Source organism: Canis lupus, chromosome 1, assembly GCF_003254725.2.
Source record: "Canis lupus dingo isolate Sandy chromosome 1, ASM325472v2, whole genome shotgun sequence".
Taxonomy (NCBI): Eukaryota; Metazoa; Chordata; class Mammalia; order Carnivora; family Canidae; genus Canis; species Canis lupus.
The window spans coordinates 81,400,685-81,427,105 of NC_064243.1; the positions used below are offsets into that span (position 1 = coordinate 81,400,685).

A 26,421-nucleotide genomic window follows, 5' to 3' on the forward strand; every position below is an offset into this window, starting at 1 on the left:
AGTTTTCTAGAATAAATGAATGAATGCATTCTTTGGTTACAGTTGCTTACACCCGGAACTACCTAGATGTAAACTAAATGTTCAAGGAATGAAGAATGCCAGAGAAACCATTATCAGCCATGCAAAACCTGTTTTTAATTCAACTATTAGAGCAATCTCCAAGTAACCAACTCAGTAGAAAGTAAGCTGTGAAAACAGTGCAGTTCCCAAAAAAAGACAATAGCCACTTCAGATGTGTCTACAGTAAATAATGGTTAAAAAAAAATCTTTTAGAGGGGAAGGCCAGGGCCATCTGAGAAAATGACAATGATCTTCCATGGGAGTGAAAATGGAAGACTCCAATATAGCATATCCCAGGAACTTGACTCCATGCAAGAGTTCCAAGTTTTCACATTTCTGCTCAGAAAGATATGACAATCATTATGGATAAGTGACCACAAAGCACTCCCTACTTTTCTGAATGGGTTTTTAAATTGCAATTATCCTGTCCTTATACCACCATTATATAGTAGTTTTGTGTATGGTGACTGACTGCTGAAATGCCACAGCTTGTCTCTTAGATCATCAAAAAGAAGAACTCACAGCAGCCTGAACAAAGAAAACTACCATCTAAAGATCCTGGATTTGGAGATCATATCGTCTGAGGAAGAGATGGATATGTTCCATGGGTGAGAAAAAGACAAATACGAATTATTTGTGTGGACAAAGGAAGAAACCTCTGAGTGGACCAATAGAGCAAGGACCTCTAATTGTCACCTGACATCTCCTCTTCTACAGAAATAAAAGTTTTATCTGAGCATAAAGTAGCTCAGAAAAAAAGACCACATTCCCCAACCCTTTTTGAAGATTAAGTGTGGTCATACTGCTAAACTCAAGCTGTTAAAAAGAAAAACATAACTGAGCAAAAATGTCAAGATGGGAGAAAAAATGTTTTAATTATAAAACTGAAACAACAAAGCAAACAACTGGTAGAAACTCTCAAAGGCCCAAGAGCAGTGAAGAGCTTATACGTGGTCAGAAAGCGAAGGTGAGGTCTTTGAGAAGTGAAATCAACACCTTAGGCTATTCCCCAAAATACATACAACACTGAGGAGCAACTGAAGAAAGAAAGAGTTTCAAAGCTGGTAATAATAATCTAGACTAGGCTCTCTGAGAAGAAAGAAAGGTATTTTACAGAGAAAGGCTGGAGAGTATGTAGGTAATTTTCTAAAGTGGTATATAATAAATACAAAAGAGTTTACAATTAAGCCGATAATGAAAGAGTAAACTCACAGTAGTGATTTTGCCTTTTCTCTTGACTGGAAGAAATGGGCAGGCTCTCACTTGAAGATCTTTAATGGCAGCAGTCATTGTATTATTCTCAAGGTCACCTTTCCAACAAATTTCACACTGTGTTGTAATGACTAAGGCAGGAGCATCACTTCTTGTCATATCAGCCACAAACACAATTTCAGGATTTTTAATAATAATATTCATTTCCCACTTTACTGATTCTTGTACAGGTACTAACCAGAAATAAAAACAAGTTCACATTTTAAAATATGTATAAATCTTTGTGATACATATTATTTATGCATAATTATTTATGAGAAAATGTTTTTGCATTCCAAGTAAAAAAATAAAAGATTCTTAGATCCCAAAGAAATCTACTGAAATTCTCCTAGTGTAAGTGTTCAAGATGCTATAGTCTTCAGAACATCTTAAAATGTGAGGGAAAGTCTTTAATGGCAAACTGGAAACTAACCCAATTTCCAACTATCAACTTGATACTACTACTGCTATGCCACAATGAACGAAATACGTAAAAGATAGTGGAGAGCTATAAAAATAACCAAAAAAATAATAAAATAAAAAATAAAAGAGTACCTTAAGTTAAAATACTATTTTTAATTATGAAAAGTAATGGTTGGTTCATTATTCTGTTTTTTCAAAAAAAATATTTTGACTTGCTGCCTTTAGGGAAGTATATTTGCTGATTATAAATCTCATAATTTTGGAATCCAATATACATTTATATCTTGAAAAACACGCAAACTACACATCCTGGAAAGCACATTTAAGTTTTCCTCTTACCTCTAAAAAACAAAGATTTTAATTTAGTAAGTCACTTAACCTCATCATCTAGATAGATCATCAATGGTCAGTGCAATTATAGCACTTCAGTAATAGATATATGAAATATTTTAGCTAATAACTCACCTTCTTCCTTAGCAGTCCATGTTTGAACACTGGTTTCTACAGCAGTGCCTGTGGTGTAGGCCTCAAGAAAGACATTTGCAACTGTCAGCAGAAATTCCACACTTGCACAAATATACGTTTCTTGAAGGACTAAATCAGCCACCCAACCATCTCTGACTCTTCTATACTTTACATCCATCATGTCCTTTTTGTCAAAACCAACTGTCAGTCCTATCATTCTGAAAAACATAATAATATTTCCTATGAGAATCTTAAAAGTAACCAAACACACCAATGAAAGTCAAAAGACCTCTTATCCATTGTACTAATATAGCAAACCAGCATTCTGAAGTTATTTCTCCTAGAAGGATCACAAAGTACTCAAAATAACAGACTTAGGAATTTCTAGAGCAAAACTTTTATAAACTAGGAAGTACATCTGTAAGAAATTAGAACTTATAATGTCTACATATTTGACTTCTTTTCATGTTTTCCCATTACAACTTGCAAAGATCAAGAATAACTTAGATAATAGAAATTAATTTTAAAAACCAATCTCACTGCACTGATTATTTCTATTTAACCAATCCATCAACCATCCAGTAAAAACAGCACATAACTGAACCAGGACATTTGAAATGGTTGATGGAGAACCATGACTCCATTAAATTGAAACTCTGAAGATCTTAGGATGCACCCAGAAAATAAACATGCAACTCTGGGAATATGTTTTTTTAAAGATATTATCAACCCTTTCTCAAGTAAAAAGTAAGAACACTATTACCTAGGAGTTGCCTTCTTGACATGAGGCCTTTTATCATCTAAAATACAATTTTTTAATGAGAAGGAAGAAAATGTTGAGTCATCTGTATACATTTTTGCAGTGCTTATGATATTCTCCAACTTAAATTCAGCAAGTTTCAGAGAAGGATCACGAACATCTGTAAAGGAAGTCTGTGGAAGAGGAAATCAATACAAATTATATACAAAAACAAAGTCTAACACATTTTAAGAGATGAACTACCACACTTTCTATCTCCATAGGGCTCACTAATGAAAGGCCAAAAAAAATAATTTAAAGGGTTATTTTTTCCATCATTGCCTATAGGAAAGATAACATCTTAAAAGTGTAGTGGTTCAATGTATTTTGTTGTTAAAATGAAATGATCAATAACATTTTTTAGAGGAAAAGATATTCTAAAATACATATGAAATATTAACAATTGGTGAAAAATTATTTTGTCCTCCCTACCTTTTCAAGACCTGGACTATACAGTACCATGGTGAGATAGTCCGTTCTGAAGCTCATATTCAGTGTTGTCTTAACTTGAGAGGCCTGTGAATGTACTTCTACCACAGCAGCGGTCACTACAGTTGTTCCTTGGAAAGTTAAAAGTTATTAGATAAAGTCAAGAAAGGTAGAAGTCATTAAAATAGGTTTGAAATAGGTTTAACAGAATTCTAAAATATGTAGTATGATGTTATTCAAGAAAATAAGAGGAAATTCAGATGTTGAACTCAGTAACTGCTGGCTTAGACTTTTTTCTGTGATAACTTGAGAATAATAATTAAATGCTTGGTGCTTCCATTTCCATTTTTGTAAAATGAGAATAATAGAACTAACCTTAATAACTAAGGGTTTGTTTAGGGGATTAAGTACTACCTGACACATAGTTTCATATTCAAATTTTACTTCAAAAAAACCCAAACAAAATATTTTAGATGATATTTTTAAAAACTGTTTCACTGAAAAGCAGGATCCAAAATTCATTTTTGCTTTAAAATCATCTGGTGGGAAGCAATGAAATGCCAGGACACCTGCACCCCGATGTTTATAGCAGCAATGTCCACAATAGCCAAACTGTGGAAGGAGCCTCGGTGTCCGTCGAAAGATGAATGGATAAAGAAGACTTTGTTTATGTATACAATGGAGTATTACTCAGCCACTAGAAACGACAAATACCCACCATTTGCTTCCACGTGGATGGAACTGGAGGATATTATGCTGAGTGAAATAAGTCAATCGGAGAAGGACAAACATTATATGGTCTCATTCATTTGGGGAATATAAAAAATAGTGAAGGGGAATAAAGGGGAAAGGAGAAAAAATGAGTGGGAAATATCAGAAAGGGAGACAGAACATGAGAGACTCCTAACTCTGGGAAACAAACTAGGGTGGCTAGAAGGGAAGGTGGGCGATGGGTGGGGGTGACTGGGTGACGGGCACTGATGGGGGCACTTGATTGGCTGAGCACTGGGTGTTATTCTAGATGTTGGCAAATTGAACACCAATAAAAAAATAAATTTATATATATATATATATATAAAAATAAAGTCCAAATTGGATGCACATGAAAAAAAATAAAATAAAAAAAATAAAATCATCTGGTGGGATGGGGAAGAAAATGCAGAGTTAAAGCTGTGATAAAGGCAGCCACATGATACCAATTGTTGAAACTGTGTTGATGGGTACATTTGGGTTCATTACCTTATTCCTTCCCTTTTGGTGTATATATGCCTATTTCAAGAAAATTGTTAAAACAGTAATATACTTAAATGTCTATTTTTTTGTTTCCATTCAGACATTATTTATACTATACACTCCCCATTAAGTCCTTACCACTTTCTCTACCCTATCTTCCTATTTTCCAGCTTTGATCAGTTATGTTCTTCATCTCTATGTTAACATGGTTAATAATATTTACATTCTTATTTACAGTAAATATTCCATGTGTTAACTATAACTATGTGATAATTTTCAATGAAGAGAATTAACAGTTTATTATGTAACACTTTCTCTGCTGCTACATCACTAGTAGCATCTCTCAAAAAAGAAGAATCTCTTCTAACAGTGGCTCAAAATTGTACAAAACTTAATCCACTTTACCTCTAGACTAGACTATGTAGTAGAGATGTCTCCCTCCTTAGGAACCAAAAACATGTCCTCCTTTCTATATCACTTATATAATGTAGTTAATCAACTCATTCTACATATTTTATGACATTTATGCTATTTTTCTTTTTAAAGGCATTCTTCTACTTTTTAAAATTTTCTTAAGGCATTCTGACTTCCTCTGTAATAAAACCAAGGACTGTCTAGCCCAGTAAAACCTAATTTTGGGATCCCTTTTCAGTGCACTCCTGACTACTAAGGAGTACCCACTGTTTTTTAGATCTCATGTTTTCCTTTTTCCTGGATTCCTTATTTGTTTTGCTAGATTACATTTTCAAACTAATTGCTTTAGGAGTATGGAAGAAGTAAATTTTGAGTCATTAGAAATGTGAGTTACTGTGTTTTCACATTTTATGGTTTGAATAAAATAGAATTCTAACTTCAAAATCATTTTCCTTAGAAATTTGACTATAGGGAAGCCCGGGTGGCTCAGCGGTTTAACGCCATCTTCAGCCCAGAGCGTGATCCTGGAGACCTGGGACTGAGTCCCACGTCAGGCTCCCTGCATGGAGCTGCTTCTCCCTCTGCCTGTCTCTTTGCCTCTCTCTCTCTCTCACTGTGGCTCCCATGAATAAATAAATAAAATCTTAAAAAAAAAAAAAAAAGAAAAAGAAATTTGACTATAGTTCTCCATTGTCTCTTGTCATCCATCTACCCCATTCCATCCAGTTCTGTTCATGATAATCTGATTCTAATCACTCTTTTTCCAAGACCCTAATAATCTGATTTTGCTCTGAAACTAAAAATCTGACCTTTGTTGTTCTGACATTTCATGAAAATGTGTTTGCACAATCTTTGTTTATTAAATCTCCTTGAAACATGTTAGATTTTTTTATATCATAGAATTTCTTTTTTTTTTTTTAATTTTTTTTAATTTATGATAGTCACAGAGAGAGAGAGAGGCAGAGACACGGGCAGAGGGAGAAGCAGGCTCCATGCATCGGGAGCCCGATGTGGGACTCGATCCCGGGTCTCCAGGATCGCGCCCTGGGCCAAAGGCAGGTGCCAAACCGCTGCGCCACCCAGGGATCCCTATATCATAGAATTTCAATATTTATTTAGCTCTAGAGATTTTCTTCTATTATTTCTTTGAAAGATTCTTCCATTTCCTTCTTTCTCCTAAGATACTTATTATTCTGGATTTTGCAACTTTTGAAGGTCTAAATTCTTAAGTTGTATCTCATTTTATATCCCTGTGGCTTATTTTTCCACTGTATCATGGGAAATTACATCAACTATATATTCCAACTCAGCACCTACATTTTGACCTCATGTTTACTGCATTTGTTCTGTTTCAAAATTTCACCAATCATATTTTTGGGTTCCAAGAACTCTTTATCTTGAAAGAGTGGAAGGTAGTGATGGTAGGATTCAGTTTTTATATTCTCAAAATCCTCTGATTATGGATGAGATAATGTTTGTTTTATGTTTGTTTATATTCTTTTGTTACTTCATTTCTATTTCACTCAGAAAACAGTATTCTGTTATCCTGGTTTCTTTTATGCTTAGGTTCTCACTATTTTCTTAACCTGGCCATGAATATTTTATCAATAAAAGACTGAGTGATTATTCTACCCAATAAAGATCAAGTTTCCTATAACGTAATAATGTAGGGTTGTTTTTGTGTTAGGATTCTCCCTGACTAGAAAAAGGTGTGTGTTATCTCAGGGGTTTGCAAGAGTAGGTCTGGTGGACTAATAGGTTTCATTTTGAGGTAAGTAGATTTGAGGATCCCTAAAATGTCAGAATGAGAGCTCTATTCTTGCAAAGCACAATCATCCCAGCAGCCCTAAATGAGCCAATTCTATGTGCTGGTGCTGAACTTAGAACCCAGTCAGGTTCCACACAAGCACATTAAATCCAATATTAGATGCAACCACTTTCTGAGTTACAGTTTCCTCTGCCTTGTTCTATCCATCTATCTTCCAGCTACTTGTTGAAATTCATCATTTACTAATGATCATTCCTTCTTGACATCCTTAATATTTTGATATTCCCAATTTAGTATAAAATATTCCATCTGTGATATATGTTGTACTAGGCATTAGGGAGAAGAGGAGGATGGGGAGAAAAACTGTGAATAAGAACATATAGGGTAGTTGGGGTAACAAGAATATGAAGGAATTTTGTCACAACAAAACCAGGAATTTTAATTCAAAGGGAAAAAAAAATCAACAGGAAGTCTAGTAATAGACCATTTAGAGATACCTAGATAGGATTAGCTACTTAAAAAATATCTTTAAATCTTATTTTCTGAAAACTCAAACTAGAGAATGGAAAGGATGGAGGAAGAAAGGTGGGGATTGGAAATGGGGATGGCATGGCTAATCTGAGGTCAAGAACATACCTTCTAAATGGTGTGAAGCATTAGTAACTCCACTATTAACACTACTCTGATCTTTTACTCCTCCAGGTGAGGCACCATCACCTTCTTCATACCATATATTGCCATGTAATGTTTTAAAAATAGTTGTTAAATCTTCTTGACTAAGAATGAACTGTGAAAATAAAAATTCAGTTAACATTAACATTACTACTATGTAGTTAAAAATTCTCTTATATTGAAAAGCAAGTGTTTCATTTCAGACCTCTACAAACTAATTTTTTAATGCATTAGATATTTCTACTAATAGATTACTCGGTTTCCTCAATGACCATGTGATCCTTAGTAGTGAAATACAGGTACTAAATGTCAATACCAATGAAACTATGAATGGTAAGTTTTCTTATGAATAGATCAATTAACCTAATAACTAAAAACCTTTAAAATGAACTTTCATCTTTAATTATCTAGCTACTTTGCATTTTTTTTGGCTACTAAGCACTTCAACTTACAAATACAAATTACTTAAAAATAATGATTTGCCTCATGAAAAATAGTTCACAATGTGTTTTACATGAGTTATTATTTCATTTGAACCTCATAAATGTTCTAGGTATATATAGAATATAGGTATATATAGGATATAAAGCATATATCCTGGGAAGCCTAGATGGCTCAACTGTTAAGCATCTGCCTTCAGCTCTGGTCATGATCTCGAGGTCCTGGGATCAAGCCCCATGTCAAGCTCTTTGCTCAGCAGGGGAGTCTGCTTCCCCTCTCCCTCTGCCACTCTCCCTGCTTGTGTGCTTTCTCTTTCTCAAATAAATAAATATTTAATAATAACAATAATAATAAAGAATACATCCTGATTGTATAAGAATCTGAGACTTAAATGGTTAAATATCATACTTAAATCCACCTCAAAACCCCAGGTGTTGCAAATTTAGCCTAAAAATCATCAACATAAGAACTGTATCGAAAGCTGTGATGGTTAATTCTATGTCACCTTGACTAGGTCGTAGGATCTACATATTTGGTTCAATATTATTCAAGATGTTACATAATATGATATGTATCTAGAATATATACATAATGCACGAACCATCTACAAATGCCCAGCTGCCTTCTGGGGCAGACCAACTAGGATGAAATTGGGTCTTCATGATCCATCCAAGTAGTTAACAGCTGTTGCAGCCCACCTCAGGACCCACATATATGACCCTTCCTGATCTCATCCTCAGTGTCAAGGAGAGGCTAAAATGGAGTCATCAAGAAGTTAGTCTACTGTATTCAGACCAAGTGTATAAACAAACACACACAAATATACCCATTCTATTGACTAGGTTTCTCTTGGGAACTATAATACAATATCAATCATGTAAAACATGAAAAACAAATACCCCATGAATTTTAAACTGATAATGTTTAATCACCTCAAGAAAATAATTTTAATCCCACAAAATTTAAGTTTTATTTATACCAGTATTCCTTTGACTATATTTCTAAGATGATATATAATCTAGTGTTTTCTTAAGATTCAGTCCATGTATATCCTATTCATGCTACTTATACTGTGCCTTTTGTCTTTTCACTTATTCATGACATTAACCTTTTATTATATATCTGGTACTGCAAAATAGTATGTTCATTTAGTTCATTTAAATTAACAACCACACCTAAACCATGTCTTTTAATTAGTACATGTATACTGATGCCCCCCAAATATCAATATGAATCATCACTCTTCCCTCTTACCAACAGCTTGGTCCAGGAAGTTGCAAGAAATATGAGGATCCCAGGACTGTTGGTCTATGGCTCTTACATGTCAGGACAGGCTATCTTGCTACTCCCAAATGTCTGACAAGTCAGAAATCACAAGCTGTAGCACTTAGTCTAGATGCTTTAGAGTAACTGATTCCAGCCTCTCCCTGATCCAAGAGGGGTCAAATATGTGGATCCACGTCCGTATCTGCAGACTATTCAGGTGGATCAGGATAGGAGAAGACCCAATTTCATCTGCCCTGGAAGGCAGTCAGCCTTTTATAGATCATCTGCAACATCACCTCAACATTCTACATGCATTCTTCCTGGAGAAATAAAATCTTAAGAAAAGGAAGAAAATGCCTTCCATTTATAAGTTAAGGAGTCTAATATGATCTTATACAACAAGAACAGATTTTCAGTTGAGATGATCATGTTTAAATTCTAAATATATTTCTGAATTAAAAATCTGAAACCTTTAAAAATGATGGTTTTCTCTTTTTAAATACAATTTCTAGGGGGAAATAGAAAAGAAACTGGGGGTGGGAGGAAGGAAGAGGATTTGTTAAGCAGGCTTTTTAAAGTAACCTGTTGTCACTTCAGCAAAGCATATGATACAGTTTTGACTTCCACGCAGTCAAGGGGGCAGATGGGAACTTGTGGATAAGTACATTAGAAATCTGTGAAGCAGTATCAACTAATAGGGAGGTAACGTTATGTGTAAGGAACTAACCCATTTACCATTTTAATCATCAAACTCTTCTACTTCTAGGAACTTCTCTAGGTTATTTCACATGTTGTCATGGCTTTAAATACTATGCAGATGCTGAGGACTTTTACATTATTATTTCTAACTTAGATCTCTCCACTAAGTTCTAATTTAATATATCCAACTGACTAATTAATATTTGTTTCCTGTATGGAATTTACCACAATTTATAACTATTTTAATTGCATGCCTATGTACCTTTTTATAGCCTAACGATCATGCCTCTAGATCACAATGACTGCTAGCCCTTGCATTAGACTAGTTAGGTTTCATGAAGCCAGAGATCATACCATGGTTTCTTTGCCAATGTCTCTCCATATATAGCACAGGACCTAACGCAGAGTAGCCATTCAAACATTTAATCAATGGAGAATATTCAATGAATTCTAACTTAATATTGTTACTATTTCTTTTTTATTGTTACTATTTCAATTTTGAAAAGCTGAGCAATATGTAACATCTACACCAAAATATCTTAGGTTCCCAAGCAATATTTTTAACTAAAAACAGAAATCAACAAGCATCCAAAAAGTTACCTCCATGGGCTTTAACTGAGCATTTACGTTAAAACAAGGAACTTCCTGGTACCACTCCCAAGATAAATTCCGCTCAACAATCACCTCAAGATTTAATGGCAGTAGCAGATCTAGTACTTTCTGGTATGTATCATTAATAAATTGAGTCCTATAAGTAGAAAGAAAATTGTTTTGTTTCATATATACATAAAGTAAAAAACAATTTTTAATTTATCATTCTATACACAAATAATAAAAATCAGTAATTTGTGTATGAAAAGAAAAATAAAATCTACCCAGCTTCCCAAGTCAAAATGAGAGATATTCCATCCCACTGTGAATTTAGGTCACTTTCTCTGAGCACAAGTGTTCCATATTGTAGAGAAATCAATCTTTAGAATAAGATTATGCAGTGTGTTAAAAAGTACCAAAAATATATAATTTGGATAGTAAACCCTTAAAATGAGGACTATCTCCATATAACTGGTATATATACATTATAGAAGACCTCATTACAAAAATAACTTAAGTCACTCGCTTAGATATGGAGAATACCAATATATCCCCTTACCTTGATAACAAAGCTATACCATATACAATTTCTAGTTCTGTGGATGAAAAAAAAAGTTGAATATGGGAGATTTTATCAAGTTGAACATATTTGTTAAGTTGAACAATATTTGCCTTTCCAAATATTTGTAAGGGTAGGACTGACACTCAGGAATGATGAAAGCAGTAATAGGTTACTGAATCCCTTTCAAGTGACAACGTGACCACAGAAGCCTCTCACTGTTCATTCAAGTAACAACATCAAAGTGGTACTCCTTAATAATGTACTTAGATTTTAACTGGCAGCAAATTCCAAATCCTTCCATTAGGGTATGAAGCTATGACTACAGAATTTTAGATTCACTTACTCAAGTGAAGAGAAATACGGGAATCATCAGGGATCTCTCAGAATGCCTAGCATCGTACCATTTTGTGAATTAACTACAGAGTAACACTATACTCTTTATGCATGCGTGCTTGCAATCTCCACTTAATGGGAATAAGTTAGGAAATTTAAAAGGCCTGTAGAGAATATTTCAAATGCAGTTTTATGTTTAAAATTATTTTTAATTTTTTTACATTTCAGTATAATTAACATACAGTGTTATTATCAGTTTCAAGTGTACAATACAGTTATTGAACAATTCAATACATTACTCAATGTTCATCACAATAGGTGCATTTTTAATCCCTTTCACCTATTTTCCCCATCTACCCACACACCTCTCTGGCAAACATCAGTTTGCTCTCTATAGTTATGAGTCTTTTTAGTTTGTTCATTTGTTCCTTAAACACATGGGTGAAACCCTATGTCTTTTGCTGAATGACTTATTTCATTAGCATTATATCCTCTAGACTCACCCAATTTGTTGCAAAAGCCAAGATCTCAATATTTACTTACACACACACATACACACCGCTTGTTTATTCATCTATCGATGGACACTTGAGCTGCTTCCATAATTTGGCTATTATAAATAATGCTGCAATAAACATAGGAGTGCATGTGGATACAGTTTCAAATTTGTTTTTCATATTATTTGGGTAAGTATCCAGTAGTGAAATTATTGGGTCATATGGTAATTCCATTTTTAATTTTTGGATGCACCTCCATACTGTTTCACAGTGGCTGTACCACTTTGCATTCCTACCAGCAGTGCACAAGGGTTCCATTTTCTCCACATCCTCACCAACACTTGTTGCTTCTTGTGTTTTTGATTCTAGCCATTCTGACAGGTCTGAAGTGATATCTCAGTGGAGTTTTGATTTTCATTTCCCTGATAATGAGAGATGTTGGGCATCTTTTCATGTGTCTGTTGGCCATCTGTATGTCTTCTTTGTAGAAATGTCTGTCATCTCTTCAGCCAATTTTTAAAACTGGGTTTGTGTGTGTTGTTTAACTTCTTTATAGATTTTGAATAACAACCCCTTACCAGATAGATCATTTGCAAATATCTCTTCCCATTCACTGGCTGTCTTTTTGCTTTGTTGGTTACTTACTTTCCTGGGGTGAAGATTTTTATTTTGCTGTAGTTCCAATATTGTTTATTTTTGCTTTTGTTTCCCTTGTATGTAACTGTTTTTTCTTCTCTTGCTGTTTTTTAAGATTCTATCACTACTCTTTCCCCACTTTAATTACTATGAGGTCCTGGTGTGGACCTTCTTAGGCTGATTTTGCTGGGGGTTCTCTGGATGCTTCCTGGATCTGGATTTCTGCCTCCTTCCCCAGGTTCAGGAAGGTTTCAGCTATTATTCCTTCAAATTTTCTGCCACCTTTTCCCTCTTCCTCTTCTGAGATCCCGAAGATGTGAATGTCACTACACTTCGTGGTGTTGCTGAGTACCCTTAAATTACTTTCTTTTTTTTTTTTTTATTATCCTTTTCTCTCTCTCTCTGGTTGCTTGACTGCTTTCCATTGCTCTGTCCTCCAAGTTGCTGGTCTGTATATCATCTTTCTGCTTCCTCTAGTCTATTTATTCTCTCTCACGTATTTTAAACTTTAGTTATTGAGTTATTAATTTCTGATTGATCCTGTTTTCTTTGTTGACGGTCTCACTGAAGTCCTCCCTCTTTTCTTAAGTCCAATGGTATCTTTATGATCATTACTTTAAATCCTCTGTCAGGCATATTATCTCCATTTTGTTTAGCTCTCTTTCTATAACTTTGTCCCCTTCTTTCACTTGGGACACTTTCTCCATCTTCTCATTGTCTAACTCTTTATCTATTTCCATGTGTTAAGAAAATCAGCTATACATCCTGCTCTTAAAAGTAGTGGCCTTATGAAGAAGTCCTGTAGTATGCTGCAGTGCAATGTCTCCTGTACACCAGAAAGCAGTGCTTCAGGAGCACCTTCTATGTGGTATGTACACCATACTATGTCTGAGCTGAATTTGCCTTTAGTCCAATTTCCTGAGATGGCTCTCTTTGCCTGTTTGGGGAGAGTTTGGTTCCTGTGTTATTAGTGGTCCAGTCTGGGCTGCCCTAGGTCAGACCAAGTGTTTGCCAAGGCAGCGGTAGCAACGAACTACAGGGGCCTCCCCCTGTGTTGTCCCCATGCAGCTTTTTTAATGGGTAGGGCTGCAATCCGACCAGATGTCTGCCCCTGGCCTACAGCTGAGGCCCTAGGTGAACTGGTGTGTGTGGTTATTTCCCCTCACCCTGTTGTAGGAGTCATTTTGGAATGGTTTTGGCCCCTTATCAAGCTGCTTGCACACTGCCAGGTCTGTGCCACCTATTTGGATGTATTCCTACGAAGGGTATGTTGGAGGGAGCAGGTCGTCTGGAGAATGCAGGGGCAGAGTATATGGTGCATGCAAGATAAGGTCTTCGCTGGTCTGCTACAGGAGGGGAACCTCCACTCAACCAGGAAAACTGCATAGCCATGATGGCTGGAGTGGGTCCGCAGAGTATGCAGTAACAGGGCGCATAATTAGCAAGCTGGTGGAAAGTGTCTGAGCTGTGCTGGTTCCCACTGGTGTCCGTGTATATAGGCTGTGGCACAGAGAAGGGTAATGGCGACGGTCAGCCTCTTTGTTCTTGCAGAAGACTCACAAAGACCCACTATTCCTTCTGCACATGTTCTGATATTAGTAAATAAATCTTCTTCCTGTATACCCTAGACATTTTACAAACTGTTGCTTCTGTGCTTTATCTCAAGGGGGCTGTTTGTTGTGCTATCTCTTTGATGGTGGGTACTCAGTTTCCCATTGTGCTCCAACTTTCCTCCCAGAGGTGAGCCCGCTGACTTTTAAAGTTCCAGATATTGGGATCCCTGGGTGGCGCAGCGGTTTGGCGCCTGCCTTTGGCCCAGGGCGCGATCCTGGAGACCCGGGATCGAATCCCACGTCGGGCTCCCGGTGCATGGAGCCTGCTTCTCCCTCTGCCTGTGTCTCTGCCTCTCTCTCTCTCTCTCTCTGTGACTATCATAAATAAATAAATAAAATTAAAAAAAAATAAAGTTCCAGATATTAAGCCACACTGATTTTAAGAACTTGCTAAGTTATGCCGCTGTGATTTTCAAAGCCAAATGTTATTAAGATTCATTTTCTTAGTGAGGTCCCCCATGCCTGGGATGGGATCTGTATCTCTCTCTTCTCCATGCTCATAGGTGTCCCTCCCACCTATGGACGGACAGTCCTGAGGGTCAGTTTGGCTCCCTACTGTGTCTCTGCCTTCCTATTCTCTTCGATGTGGTCTCTTCTCTACATTTAGCTGTGGACAGTCTCCTCTGCCAGTGTTCAGGTCATTTTCTGGGTTATTTATACTGACTGTGGGTGTTATCTAGATTTATCCATTAGAGGAGGTGAGCCTGGGATCTTCCTATTCTGCCATTTTCTCTAGAAATTCCTCATGTACAATTTTAATAACTGCAATATTAAATGACTATATCATAAGTCATTTTGTCAACCTTCTGTTAAAAAGTTATGTTGTTTTTAATTCTTCATTATAATAAAAACTTGGATTTTATCTTTCTATGTATCTTTGAGTAAATTTCTTCCTCTGGACAAACTGCAAGAAACATGAATTGCTGTGTCAAAAGACTGCTTCCTTAAAAAACTTCTCCTTACCAGTACTACCCAGTATCTCAGGTAGATACCTTTCCTATGCAATCTCACATTCTATTTAACATACTGTAGTTTATTGTCAAGTTTCCATTAGAATAAAAGGTTCATGAAAGAAGGGACTATGTTTATTTTATTCTAGCTTTATTGCCAGTCTTTCATTTAGATAACTGCAATATGTTGTGTGCCGTACAATTATTTGCTAAAATAAAAAGGCAGAGTGTCACTTAGCCTGACATCTCAGTTGGGAACATAGGCTTTGGTAGATCAACATTTCTCATGATTATATACATCTTATAGAAGTAACTGTAAAAATGTCATGAGTATTGATTTGGGGGTTACAAACAGGTTTTAGTGAGTGGGCAAATTCACGAAGATAGAATCTGTGTATAATGAAGACTGACTATAGATATGAATAATGAAGATACATATACACACATGTGGTCAATCACTGGCTTTCTATCCTGTCTCACTGTTTTTATCATTTTACTTCATAATACATTTTAGAAGTATTTAATACAATTCAATCTATTTTAATAGTACCTCAAATGTTATGTCTTCATTCCCTATCTCAATTTCTTCTTTTAAAAAAATCTTCGCAACATCTTGGCCATTATTTATATTTCCAAAACACACTTCATAATAATTTTGAAAGACTTTAACAAGAACTATTTACTTTTTACTGAGAATATATTAAATGTATAAATTAATGTATATAAACTGAGATCTTTATAACATTAGGCCTAGGAAAATATTCTCTTCCCATTTAATCAAGATTTCTTTCTGGCCATTGGTTAAGTTTTACATCTTTCCTTACAAAAGTATTGTAAATGTCTTTTTAAAATTTTACATTGCAATTAACAGCTTTGCAACAAAACGATTTCAACACAAGTGGTCACAAATATGAATGCTTATTTATCTTTGTGTGTTTTTCTATGAAGCTGTAACCAAACTGAATTTCTAAATATCAATAATTTTAAAATAATTTCAGAGAAAATTGTTTACGCTCTTTAACTGAGTAATTCTATTTCTAGAACATGTCTGCAGGAAATGAGTTATCCTAAACATATGAGTGGAATATCAGATAAGCACTGATGAACTATATCATCAGTCATCATTATAGCATTATTTATAACAGCAAAAAAAAAAAAAAAACCAGAATCAAATTGACTTTCTAACAATAGGTAACTGAATTTTTAAAAACCTGCAGGATAAAATGATTTAGAAAAAATTTTGCGAGCAGCCTGGGTGGCTCAGCAATTTAGCACCTCCTTCAGCCCAGGGCCTAATCCTGAAGACCTGGATCAAGTCCCAAGTCAGGCTCCCTGCATGGAGCCTGCTTCTCCCTCTGCCTGTGTCTGTGCCTCTCTCTCTCTCATGAAAATAAATAAAATCTTAAAAAAGAAAAAAAAGAAAAGAAAAAAAAATTTGCACTCAACATGGAAAAATATTTATAGCACATTGTTAAAGGAAAAAAATAAATTTATAATCCAAAATATACAATGTAATTCTTACTTTACTCAAGTATATATATACAGAAATAATGAACTAGAAAAAACACACCAAATTATTAATAGTACTTACCTTTGGCCATATTGTCAGCAATCTTTTCTGTTTATCTTAATATCATTTTATGTATTTCTTCAATAAAAAGTTAACTCATTTTTGGACATGAAAATAATATTTTTAATGCTCTAGAGATATTTAATAAACTCTTTTCAAAACAATCTATTTGTAATAACGATTCACACCTAATTTATACCTACTATTTCTTGAAATAAGGCAAAATGTGATATTTTTTTCAGTAAATTTAGACTTTTATACAGTTTAAAAGTTAATGAGCCATTTAAAGTTTAAATTGCTACTCTATAGCCTATTATTAAAACAGAAGTCTCTCACCTCAGTATTTTCCTATGATTTCTGACTTCTCTGGACTTAGCTGAACAAATCATTCTACATTTCCCAATGTCTTTACTGAATCTATCACCTTAACTGAAACCTAGCTCTCCATGGAGCTCTATTAAATAGAGGCCAATTTTTCTCCAACACCCTATTAATCTCAGGGTTAAGAGATATAGAAGTCCTTTCCCTTAATTTGCAATGATACAAATGATAGGAGTCACCTCTGACTCCTATCCCTTTAAGCATATCAACCAGTTTTATCATCTTCTACTCTTGCTTTAATCAATCAACAACTAGTCAATGCTTACTTTTGAAGACTTTGGAGAAGTCTTTGAAGATTTTTGATAAATCTCCAATTTATAAACCTCTCTCTACATTCTTTTACTCTACAGTACCCTGGCTTCCTTTGATTTCTTCCATCTCCATTATCTATTAACATGACTCAATATTTAACAATCCTATCCCACCACCTTCAGTCACATCTGCTTGTTAAAAATTCAGTCTTGCCTGAATCCAACAACAAATATCAAGTACTACATGAAAAAAAATCACATACTATTAATTCGTGGTTAACAATATCAACAGAGCCCTCAACATTGTCTCAACATACCCTCCTGGATTGCATCTCTCTGCTTATCCTTCTTAATCTCTTCTGAGAAATATATGTTCCTTATGTATTGGCATTTGTCAGCATTCTGTCCCTATGTCCCACTGTATGACATGGCTTTAATAACTACCTAAATATTACGAAGGACTCCCAAATCTAGAAGTCCCACAAACACTCTAACATCTATACACATACGTCCAAGTGTCCTTCAATCACTTTCTCTAATTCTCCATATCAAAGTCAGACAACTTCCAAGTTACTTTACCTACTAGAGAACTCAGTGTCTCTACTCAGCTTTTTCTCTTTATTGCTCTATCTTATCTCAGTGAAGTGCATTATCACCAAACTGAATTTTACAAGCCTGCAACTTGAGTCAAAAAATTTAACTTCTCTGCTTGAACCCTGACATCCATTCAACAAGCTCTTACTATAAATTCTATTTCAAATTTCTCTTAACTAGTAGATCTTCTATTACCTCACTTCTCTACCCTAGCCAGCATTACATATAAATCTTATGTGAATCTCACTTGTAGTTAGTAAATCATTCTTTCAACCTCCAGTGTTGTCTCCTTTTGATCTGGGTTTTCTATAACCCTTCCAAAACCTAACTATGAATCTATTTTTGTGCATCATATCAGTAAATTCATTAAATAACACCTACCTCGACAATGAGGTGGATACTATTTATTCATCCCCTGTAAAGACTGTTCATTATTATACTTCTTGTTCCCTAGCACAGTACCTGGGATATACTAGGTGCTTAGTAAGTACTTAAATATTCAATTGATGAATTTCTCCTTCCATCCAAGATGAGATAACATGAACCAAGTTTACCATCCTAACTGAAACTCCTCTTCATCAGAAAACCCCACTTAAAATATATTAAAAAGTGTTTTTCAAGACATACAATATCATGCAACAAATAGTCATTCCTGAGAAGTGGTTAAAACAACAGCAGCAGCAACCAACCAACCAACCAACAAGGTGAGTTCTGTAATTGCCCCAACTTTCTAATTCTTGAGATAATTTACAGGCCATGGCAAAGGGAGATAAAGCCAGAAAAGACCACCAAAGTCTTCAAGTTGAGAAGACAGAGTTCACAGTCCAAAAAGAGCAAGGCAGTTATAGTTTATAGTAAAGTGCCAGAGAGAAGAGAGCTATAGAGAGGAACTCTGAAATTTTAACACTAAATGCCTACATTAGATAAGAAATGTTCAAAGTGATAATCTTAGCTACCACCTAACGATAACTTACAAAAAGAGCAAAATTAAACCCAAAGTCAGCAGAAAGAAATATCAAAGCAGAAATCAATGAAACAGAAAAGAGAAAAACAAGAGAGAAAATCAAAAGCTAGTTCAAGTAAAAATACACAAATTATAAATATCAAGAATAAAGGGGATGATACCACTATAGATATTAATGAATAAAAGGAGTATTATGGACAACTTTATGCCATAAAATTTTATAACTGAGATAAAATGAACAAATTTCTTGAGAAAAAGATCACTTGAGGAAAAAAAATTAATTTGAATAGTCCTGAGTTTATTAAAGAAATGGATATTGCAGTTTAAAAACTCCCATAAGCCAAGTCCAGGCCCAAATGGCTCTGTGGTAAACTCTATACAATATTTAAGGAATACCACATTGTACACATATTGTCACACATGTATACATGTCAAAACTTACCAATTGTATACTTTAAAGATATGTAATTCATTACATGTCGATTATACCTCAATAAAGCTGCCTTAAAAATATTCAACTAATAGAAAAAAGGCCCAGCAGCACCTGGCTGGCTTAGTTGGTAGAGCATGTGATTGTTGATCTAAGGGTCAGAAGTTTGAGCCCCATGGTGGGCATAGAGTTTACTTAAAATTTGAAATTAAAATTCTTAAAAAGAGAGAAGTAGAGGTAGCAAAATAAAGGGAATGAGAAAAATAAAATGAGATCAAAGAAAAATGATAGGAAGAAAAGGGCAAGTGAGTGGTATAAACAGAGATGGATCCAAGTTGAAAAAGAAATACAGTGCTAAATCTAGAATAGGTGACTAGAAATAGCATGGAAACACAGTAAGAAGTTCTGGAACACTCACTTATTCTCTTATTCTTCTAATTTATATTAGGAGATTCACTTATTCTCCTAATTTGTAATCCTAAACCCAATGATTACGTATGACTGTATTCTTTGTTTTTTTTTTTTTGTTTTAAATTAGAGCATCAGATCCATAGTACAAAGCTCATAGAGTAGTTTGAGTAAAGCTGTATTACAAAGTGAATAAATGTATATTAGAAATTCCCTCACTTCTTTCATAACCTTCTGATTTACAAAGAACTACAAATAAGCACAAATACACATCCTCAAATAATAAATTGTACAGTGTTCCTAATTACCTAAGGAGTAATTTTCAAATACCATCTAGGTGTTCAAAAAACTAGACGAGTATAATAGATCTTGCCAAAAAGCTTGGTGAAGAGAAAAATCTCAAAATGAAGTATAGTCATATAAAATAAAATCTCCCTATAGACAGAAGACTCAGGATGCCAAAACCTTTAATGAAGAAAGTTTGAAAAAGATTGCATTTGGGGCACCTGGGTGGTTCAGTCGGGTCAGTGCCTGCCTCTGGCTCAGGTGGTGATTCCATGGGCTCCTGGTCACCTGAGAGCCTGTTTCTCCCTCATGCCTCTGCCTGTCTCTCATGAATAAATAAATAAAATCTTAAAAAAAAAAAAAAAAAAGGAAAAAGATTGCATTCTCCACAACTGTAATTAAGAAAAGCTTACCTGTATAGTCGCATTTCACTCAGCCTTATTGTTATCAAATCAATAACTGGTGGGGGGTTGCTCTGGCTCTCTGTTATTACATGGAATGTGTTTGTCATTGTAATTAGTCCAAAATCAGCAACAAAAACATTTTCAGAAACTGGAGACTGTGGGATGACTACCACTGGGGCTTTGATGTTAACATCCAATGCCATTCTAGAACTCCTCTGTGCCAATTCTTTTACACCAGTAGCAGCCATTCCTGCTGCTTGAACAGTAGCCTCAGCCAAAGCCTGTTTAGCCGCTTGAAAATTATCTATAAAAGCCTAAAAGATAACAAAATTATATTCTTAAGGTTACCATTAAGAAATGATTGTTAAATGTATCTTGATGTTTTTTATTTCATCTCCATGAGAACAAATTTTTCTTGGTACAACCATTCTTTATTGAAAGTCTGGTTGTCTGTATTCAATCTCAGTTTTCTGCAACAAAAGTTAAGAAACACCAAGATATAGAAAAAACAAAAATCTTGTCCCTGGAAGAGAGCAACATGTGGATATTGCAAAGTTTTATTGAAAACTATTTCCCTTTATTATCTCACTTTCCCTAATGGCTAAGCAAGCACACTGTATTTCCCTATGCAGCCTCAATGGACAGACAGCTTATTTATGCTTGTAAGATAAAAAAAAATAATGGAAAAAATAAAATATGTTTGTTCAGAACTCTTAAATTTTTTAATTCTGAACTCTAGAAAATACTTCAGTAACATAAATTATATCTAGAATTAGACTTGATTTTAAAATTACACATCTAGAATTAGACTTAATTTTAAAACTTACATGTTCCAAAGCAATTTATTTTCAGTAACTTTTGAGTAAAAGACTATCACAGCAGGATTCAGGAACATAATGATTTTGAATTATAAAAATAAATCAGAAAAAAATAAAAATTAGACCAAGGATGCTTGTTCATCTCTTCTACTTCTGTCCAAAAAATTCTTATGTCTATTAACAAATGCATTGTAACCTCAATTTAAAAGATCACAAAAATAATTTATTTAGAATCAAATGATTATCCAGTTTATACATCAGAATTTAGAGACATTTTTAAAAAGTGAACGCTAAAGTCACCGAGATAGGTATGACACTCACAGAAAAAAAAAGTATCAGCTGACAGCAAGGGAAAAACACAGGGGGAAAATACTATGAAGAGGAGAAAAAGAACTCAAACACCTTATGGCAGTATCATACAAGGCTAATTCTTAACCCTTTAAAGCCCCAGATAATCACAGTTACAATATGCAGCAGCAAATAAAATTTCCATAATGATTACATGAGATCAAAACAAATTTCAATTATATATTTAGTATTTTTAATTAGAAGTCAGGTAAAACAAAGACAAACCAATTATATATAAAATAAAGAATTTAATATATATAACAAATCCTATACATGGTATATAATGTACATATATTTAATATATTAAAATATATTTTTGAATTAACTTGAGTATTCTCCTATACAAAAATGATGTTATATGTTATATAAATAACACTATGCATTTCAGTCATGATAAAAGATAACCAGAAAAGTTTGAAAAATCAGGGAGGGAAAAAGCCAGGAATTATTATTCTTTATCTATGTGTGACACACAGCAATTTCCAACTAGTAGAAAAAAAATAAAAAATTTGATTAACATACTTACCAATATAGAGTATAGAAATTTTGTGACAAAAACTACTTCAATGCAACCAACAGTTAAGTTAACTTGAACATCAACCACATTCATATCTGTGTATGCAGAACCAGCAGTTGCATCCACAAAAGAAATCATTTTGAAGCTAAACACTTCTTTTCCAGTGATGTAAACAGCCTTAATGAGAGAAAATTTAACTATCAAAACCCATTTTTGAAATGTGCTTTTAGTACAAAAATACAGCTCAGAATAATAAAACATACACACATATTTGGAAAATCTTCCAAGTATTCAAGTGAAGTACAAATAAAGCAGTAATTCTAACATCACTGTTTCTTTTTTTTTTCTTTTTTTTTTAACATGGGAGCTGGAACTCACAAACCTTTAAAAATAAGACCTAAGCTGAGATCAAGAGTTAGACGCTCAAACCACTGAGCCACACAGGTGCCACCAAGCACATGTATCAGAACCTCTACTGCAAAGTTTTTCAAATTGGTGATAAAGTTTCCTTTGTGGGTCATGAAATCAATTTAGTAGGTCTGATGCAACGGTTTATTTTAAATGAGGAAAACGGGGATCCCTGGGTGGCGCAGCGGTTTGGCGCCTGCCTTTGGCCCAGGGCGCGATCCTGGAGACCCGGGATCGAATCCCACATCGGGCTCCCGGTGCATGGAGCCTGCTTCTCCCACTGCCTATGTCTCTGCCTCTCTCTCTCTTTCTCTCTCTCTCTCTGTGACTATCATAAATAAATAAAAATTTAAAATAAAAATAAATAAATAAATAAATAAATGAGGAAAACGGAAGAAAAAATGATCATAAATTTTCATTTAGTGTGTATACTTGTGTAATGACAGTCACCATATAAACACATTCTTTGGTCACTGTAAAAGGTTCAAATAACAATGTACCTCTGCAACTTAATGAAATTTACTTTTCTTTATTTGAGATATGTGAATAGGTTTTCCAGACTCTTCAACAAGTCTCCTCCTATCACTATACTTATCTTCCTTATTGTTTGTGAAGGTCATCTCAACTGCTGAACAAGACCTACCTAATGCAGTTTAAAATCTCAAGTTCTGCAATACTAGTGAAAAATGGTAGAGACAATAGTACATGTGAAATGTCAAAAATATTTTGGAAGACAGACATATCATCAACTTAGTTGACAGGTTTCCTGACCCTCCTAAATACTAGAAGGCAGAAAGCTGAAGAGCCATCAGCAAGCAAATGAATTCCAACATGGAACAAAGAAAACCTAAGGAACCAAAGATATATATAAGGAGCTCTGAAGGCTGAGGTGCAAGGTGAGGTTGAAAAAAAAGTCTACAGTTCTGCTTCTGCCTTGGATGTAGAATGCTAGGCAGAAACCCATTTCAAACCTTAACAACAATAAAGAACCACAGATAACTATAAAATCATAACTTTTCTTAAAAACCATTAGAAATTTGAGGATATAAGCCAGCCAAGCAGCCTAAAATCTAAGGATAAAAAAGTACCTTCAAGAGAGACAAAACACAAACACCAGCTTACCTGTGTTAAGGGAAAAGAGAGCCACCAGGCACCATATTAGCTAGGTAAGAAGAATTCAGCTAAATGGCAATGGAAGACTATGGACTAATGTGATATACAGAATCTCTGGCAGCCACAGACTCAAGAGGCGTTTGCCCCCAGTTGCAAGGACTTTACTGGGAGCTTTCTGCTGAGAGCTTTTAAGACTGGGATAGAGTAAAAGATAAGTCTTTTCTTGGTTAGGACCCTAGAAGAGGGAGAAGTCTTCACTGACAAAAGCACCATAGGACCTCCAAGATTATTCTCTTCTCAGAACAGAACCTTAAGAAACTAGGAGAAGGGGTGTCTGGGTGGCTCAGTTGGTTGAGTGTCTGCCTCTTTGATTTCGGCTCAGTTCATGATCTTGGGTTCCTGGGATCCAGCTGCACTCTGGGCTCTGCACTCAGTGAGGAGTCTGCTTGAGGATTCTCTCCTCCTCTCCTGCCCCTCCCCTGGCTTGCACACTCCCTAAATAAATAAATCTTAAAAAAAAAAAAATAGAAAGGCAATATTTTGTTGTCCTCTGGAACCAAGTGAAGATGCTATACCTCAAGGGCTAGGAAAAAGAAAACTCCTTCCACACCTGGGGGCTGAAACCCTCTGGGGACCCTACCATTCTAGGTCACCTTCTCCTAGGAGAGGGAAGAATATTCTCTCTCACAAAGGAACTACCAAAGAAATGAGTCAGATGCCATAGGGAAAAGGGTCAGATTCATCAAGATTGTCTTGTTTTATTTTATTTTTTTAAGATTTCTTTATTTTAGATAGAAAGTGTGTGCACAAGCCAAGGAAGGGGCAGAGGGGGAGAGAGGGAGAGAGAAGAGGACTCCCTGCTGACTGCAGAGCCTGATGCAAGGTTCCATCTCGGGACCCTGAGATCATGACCTGAGCTGGTATCAAGAGTCAGATGCCTAACTAAGCCATCCATGTACCCCAAGGATGCCCCATTTTAGATATCTAAAGGAACAGCCCTGGCTAGGACTGAAATAGGACCAGGACAACTGAGAAGCCTACTCAAAACACCTCTCCCCCAACAAAATACTCACCATTGAGCAGGCAAGCACTGAGGAAAAAGCAGCAGTAAACTCCATCATCAAAGAAACATTCAAGAGGATAGAAAGAGAAATTTCTGAGGTATGGAAATAAGAGGGAAGATCAAAAGCAGAGCATGGAGCAACATTTCAGGGACAAAGTTGCCCGTCCTAAGCAAAAAACATAGCGGAAGGAATCTGAAGTAATGGTATAAGGAAGGCCAACATATTAAATAAAACTCAAACCCAGCTCAGCTCTCCATTAAATTGTCTCAACCTCCACGCTAATAGCCGAGCAGGAAAAAAAAAAAAAAACATTATCAGACAAATATTATTCATTTAACTATCTGTCTCATATATGATCTGTCTTATTAGTTCCAGAAATAGCTAGAAGGAAGATAAATATGTAAGATCTTTTTTTAAAAAAATTAATTGCTCTAAAGAGAACTGTCTAAATCAAAGTCAGTACATATGTATTATGGATTTTCAGCATACACAAAAATAAAACATAGTACAATAACACCATGGAAAACAAAATTAGGAACTGAGAATATAGTATGATAAGATATACTATACATGAAGTGGTAAAACAGTATTACAAGGTAGAGTGTGAGTAAAAATATGTATTATAAACCCAAGGGAAATCATAAAATCAATGATAAACAATTAATCCAAAACCACCTTGAAAAGAGGAGACAATGCAACAAACAAAACAAAACCACCAGAAAATAGAAAACGATTAGGGAAAGAGCAAATTTCAAATCAATCATATCAATAATTGGATTTTTGTAAATGGCACAGACACAGTCTAAAAGCCAGATATTGTCAGAATGGATAAAGAAGCAAGACTGAAATACATACTACCTCTAAAAGACCCACTTTAAATATAAAGACACAGATTAAAGGATAAAGGATATTAAAAAATATACCATGTAGACACTAACCAAAGAAATCTGGAGTGGCTGGCTATATTACTACTAAAGCAAACTTCAATATAAGGTCAATTACCAAGGACAAATAGAGATACTGACATTTATGGAACGTTCAACCCAACAACAAACAGATATACACGATATCTAGAACATTGGAACATTCACCAAAGTTGATCATGTTTTATGGCCCATAAAACAAACACCAACATGTTTAAAAGAACCAAGAAAGTTTCTTCTGACCACAGATTTAAACTGGAAATCAATAACAGAAAGATATCTGAAAAGCATCTCAAAATATCTCGAGGTCAAACAACGTATTTTTAAATAAACCATGAGTAAAAAAGAAAGTTACAAGAGAAATTAGAAAATATTTTGGAATGAATAAAAACAAATATATCGAAATTTATGTATACAAGAACAGTGCTTAAAGAAAATCTATAGTCATGAATGCTTAATATTAGAAAATAAGAAAGATCTCAATTTAATAATCTAAGCTTCTACCTTAAGAAACTAGGAAAAAGAAGAAATTAAATCCCAAGCAAGCAGACAGAAGAAAATAAAAAAGAGCAGAAATAAATGAAATTTAAAACAAAGAACACTGAACTGAACCAGAAACTAGTTTTTTGAAGACATTAATTCATGAATCTCTAGTCAGACTGGTCAAAAAAAAAACAAAAAAAAACAAAACAAAAAACCCTGATTTGCATATGCCAAAAAACAATCAGACTTAAAAGGCTACATACTGTAATACTCCATTTATTTAATAAGAATGGCAAGACTCCAGGGGAAAAAAACGGACTTCTCGGTGCTAGGATGGGGAAAAGGGTTAACTACAAAG

General features: G+C 34.9%; 1 protein-coding gene across 9 annotated transcripts in view; it reads right to left on the minus strand.

The window, feature by feature from the left end:
* VPS13A (vacuolar protein sorting 13 homolog A) overlaps positions 1-26,421 on the minus strand; it is a 235,415-nt gene that overhangs the window by 96,306 nt on the left and 112,688 nt on the right. For all 9 annotated transcript variants that reach the window (XR_007400987.1, XR_007400992.1, XM_025423277.3 and 6 more), the window contains 8 exons: positions 22,082-22,249; positions 20,399-20,703; positions 10,521-10,668; positions 7,479-7,629; positions 3,431-3,558; positions 2,963-3,132; positions 2,200-2,417; positions 1,273-1,505 (listed from right to left, as the gene is read on the minus strand). Coding sequence is in view for 7 of the 9 variants with exons in the window: in XM_025423277.3 (XP_025279062.3) it covers positions 1,273-1,505; positions 2,200-2,417; positions 2,963-3,132; positions 3,431-3,558; positions 7,479-7,629; positions 10,521-10,668; positions 20,399-20,703; positions 22,082-22,249 (1,521 nt within the window). In the remaining 2 variants the exon portion in view is untranslated. The remainder of the gene's footprint in view (positions 1-1,272; positions 1,506-2,199; positions 2,418-2,962; positions 3,133-3,430; positions 3,559-7,478; positions 7,630-10,520; positions 10,669-20,398; positions 20,704-22,081; positions 22,250-26,421) is intronic.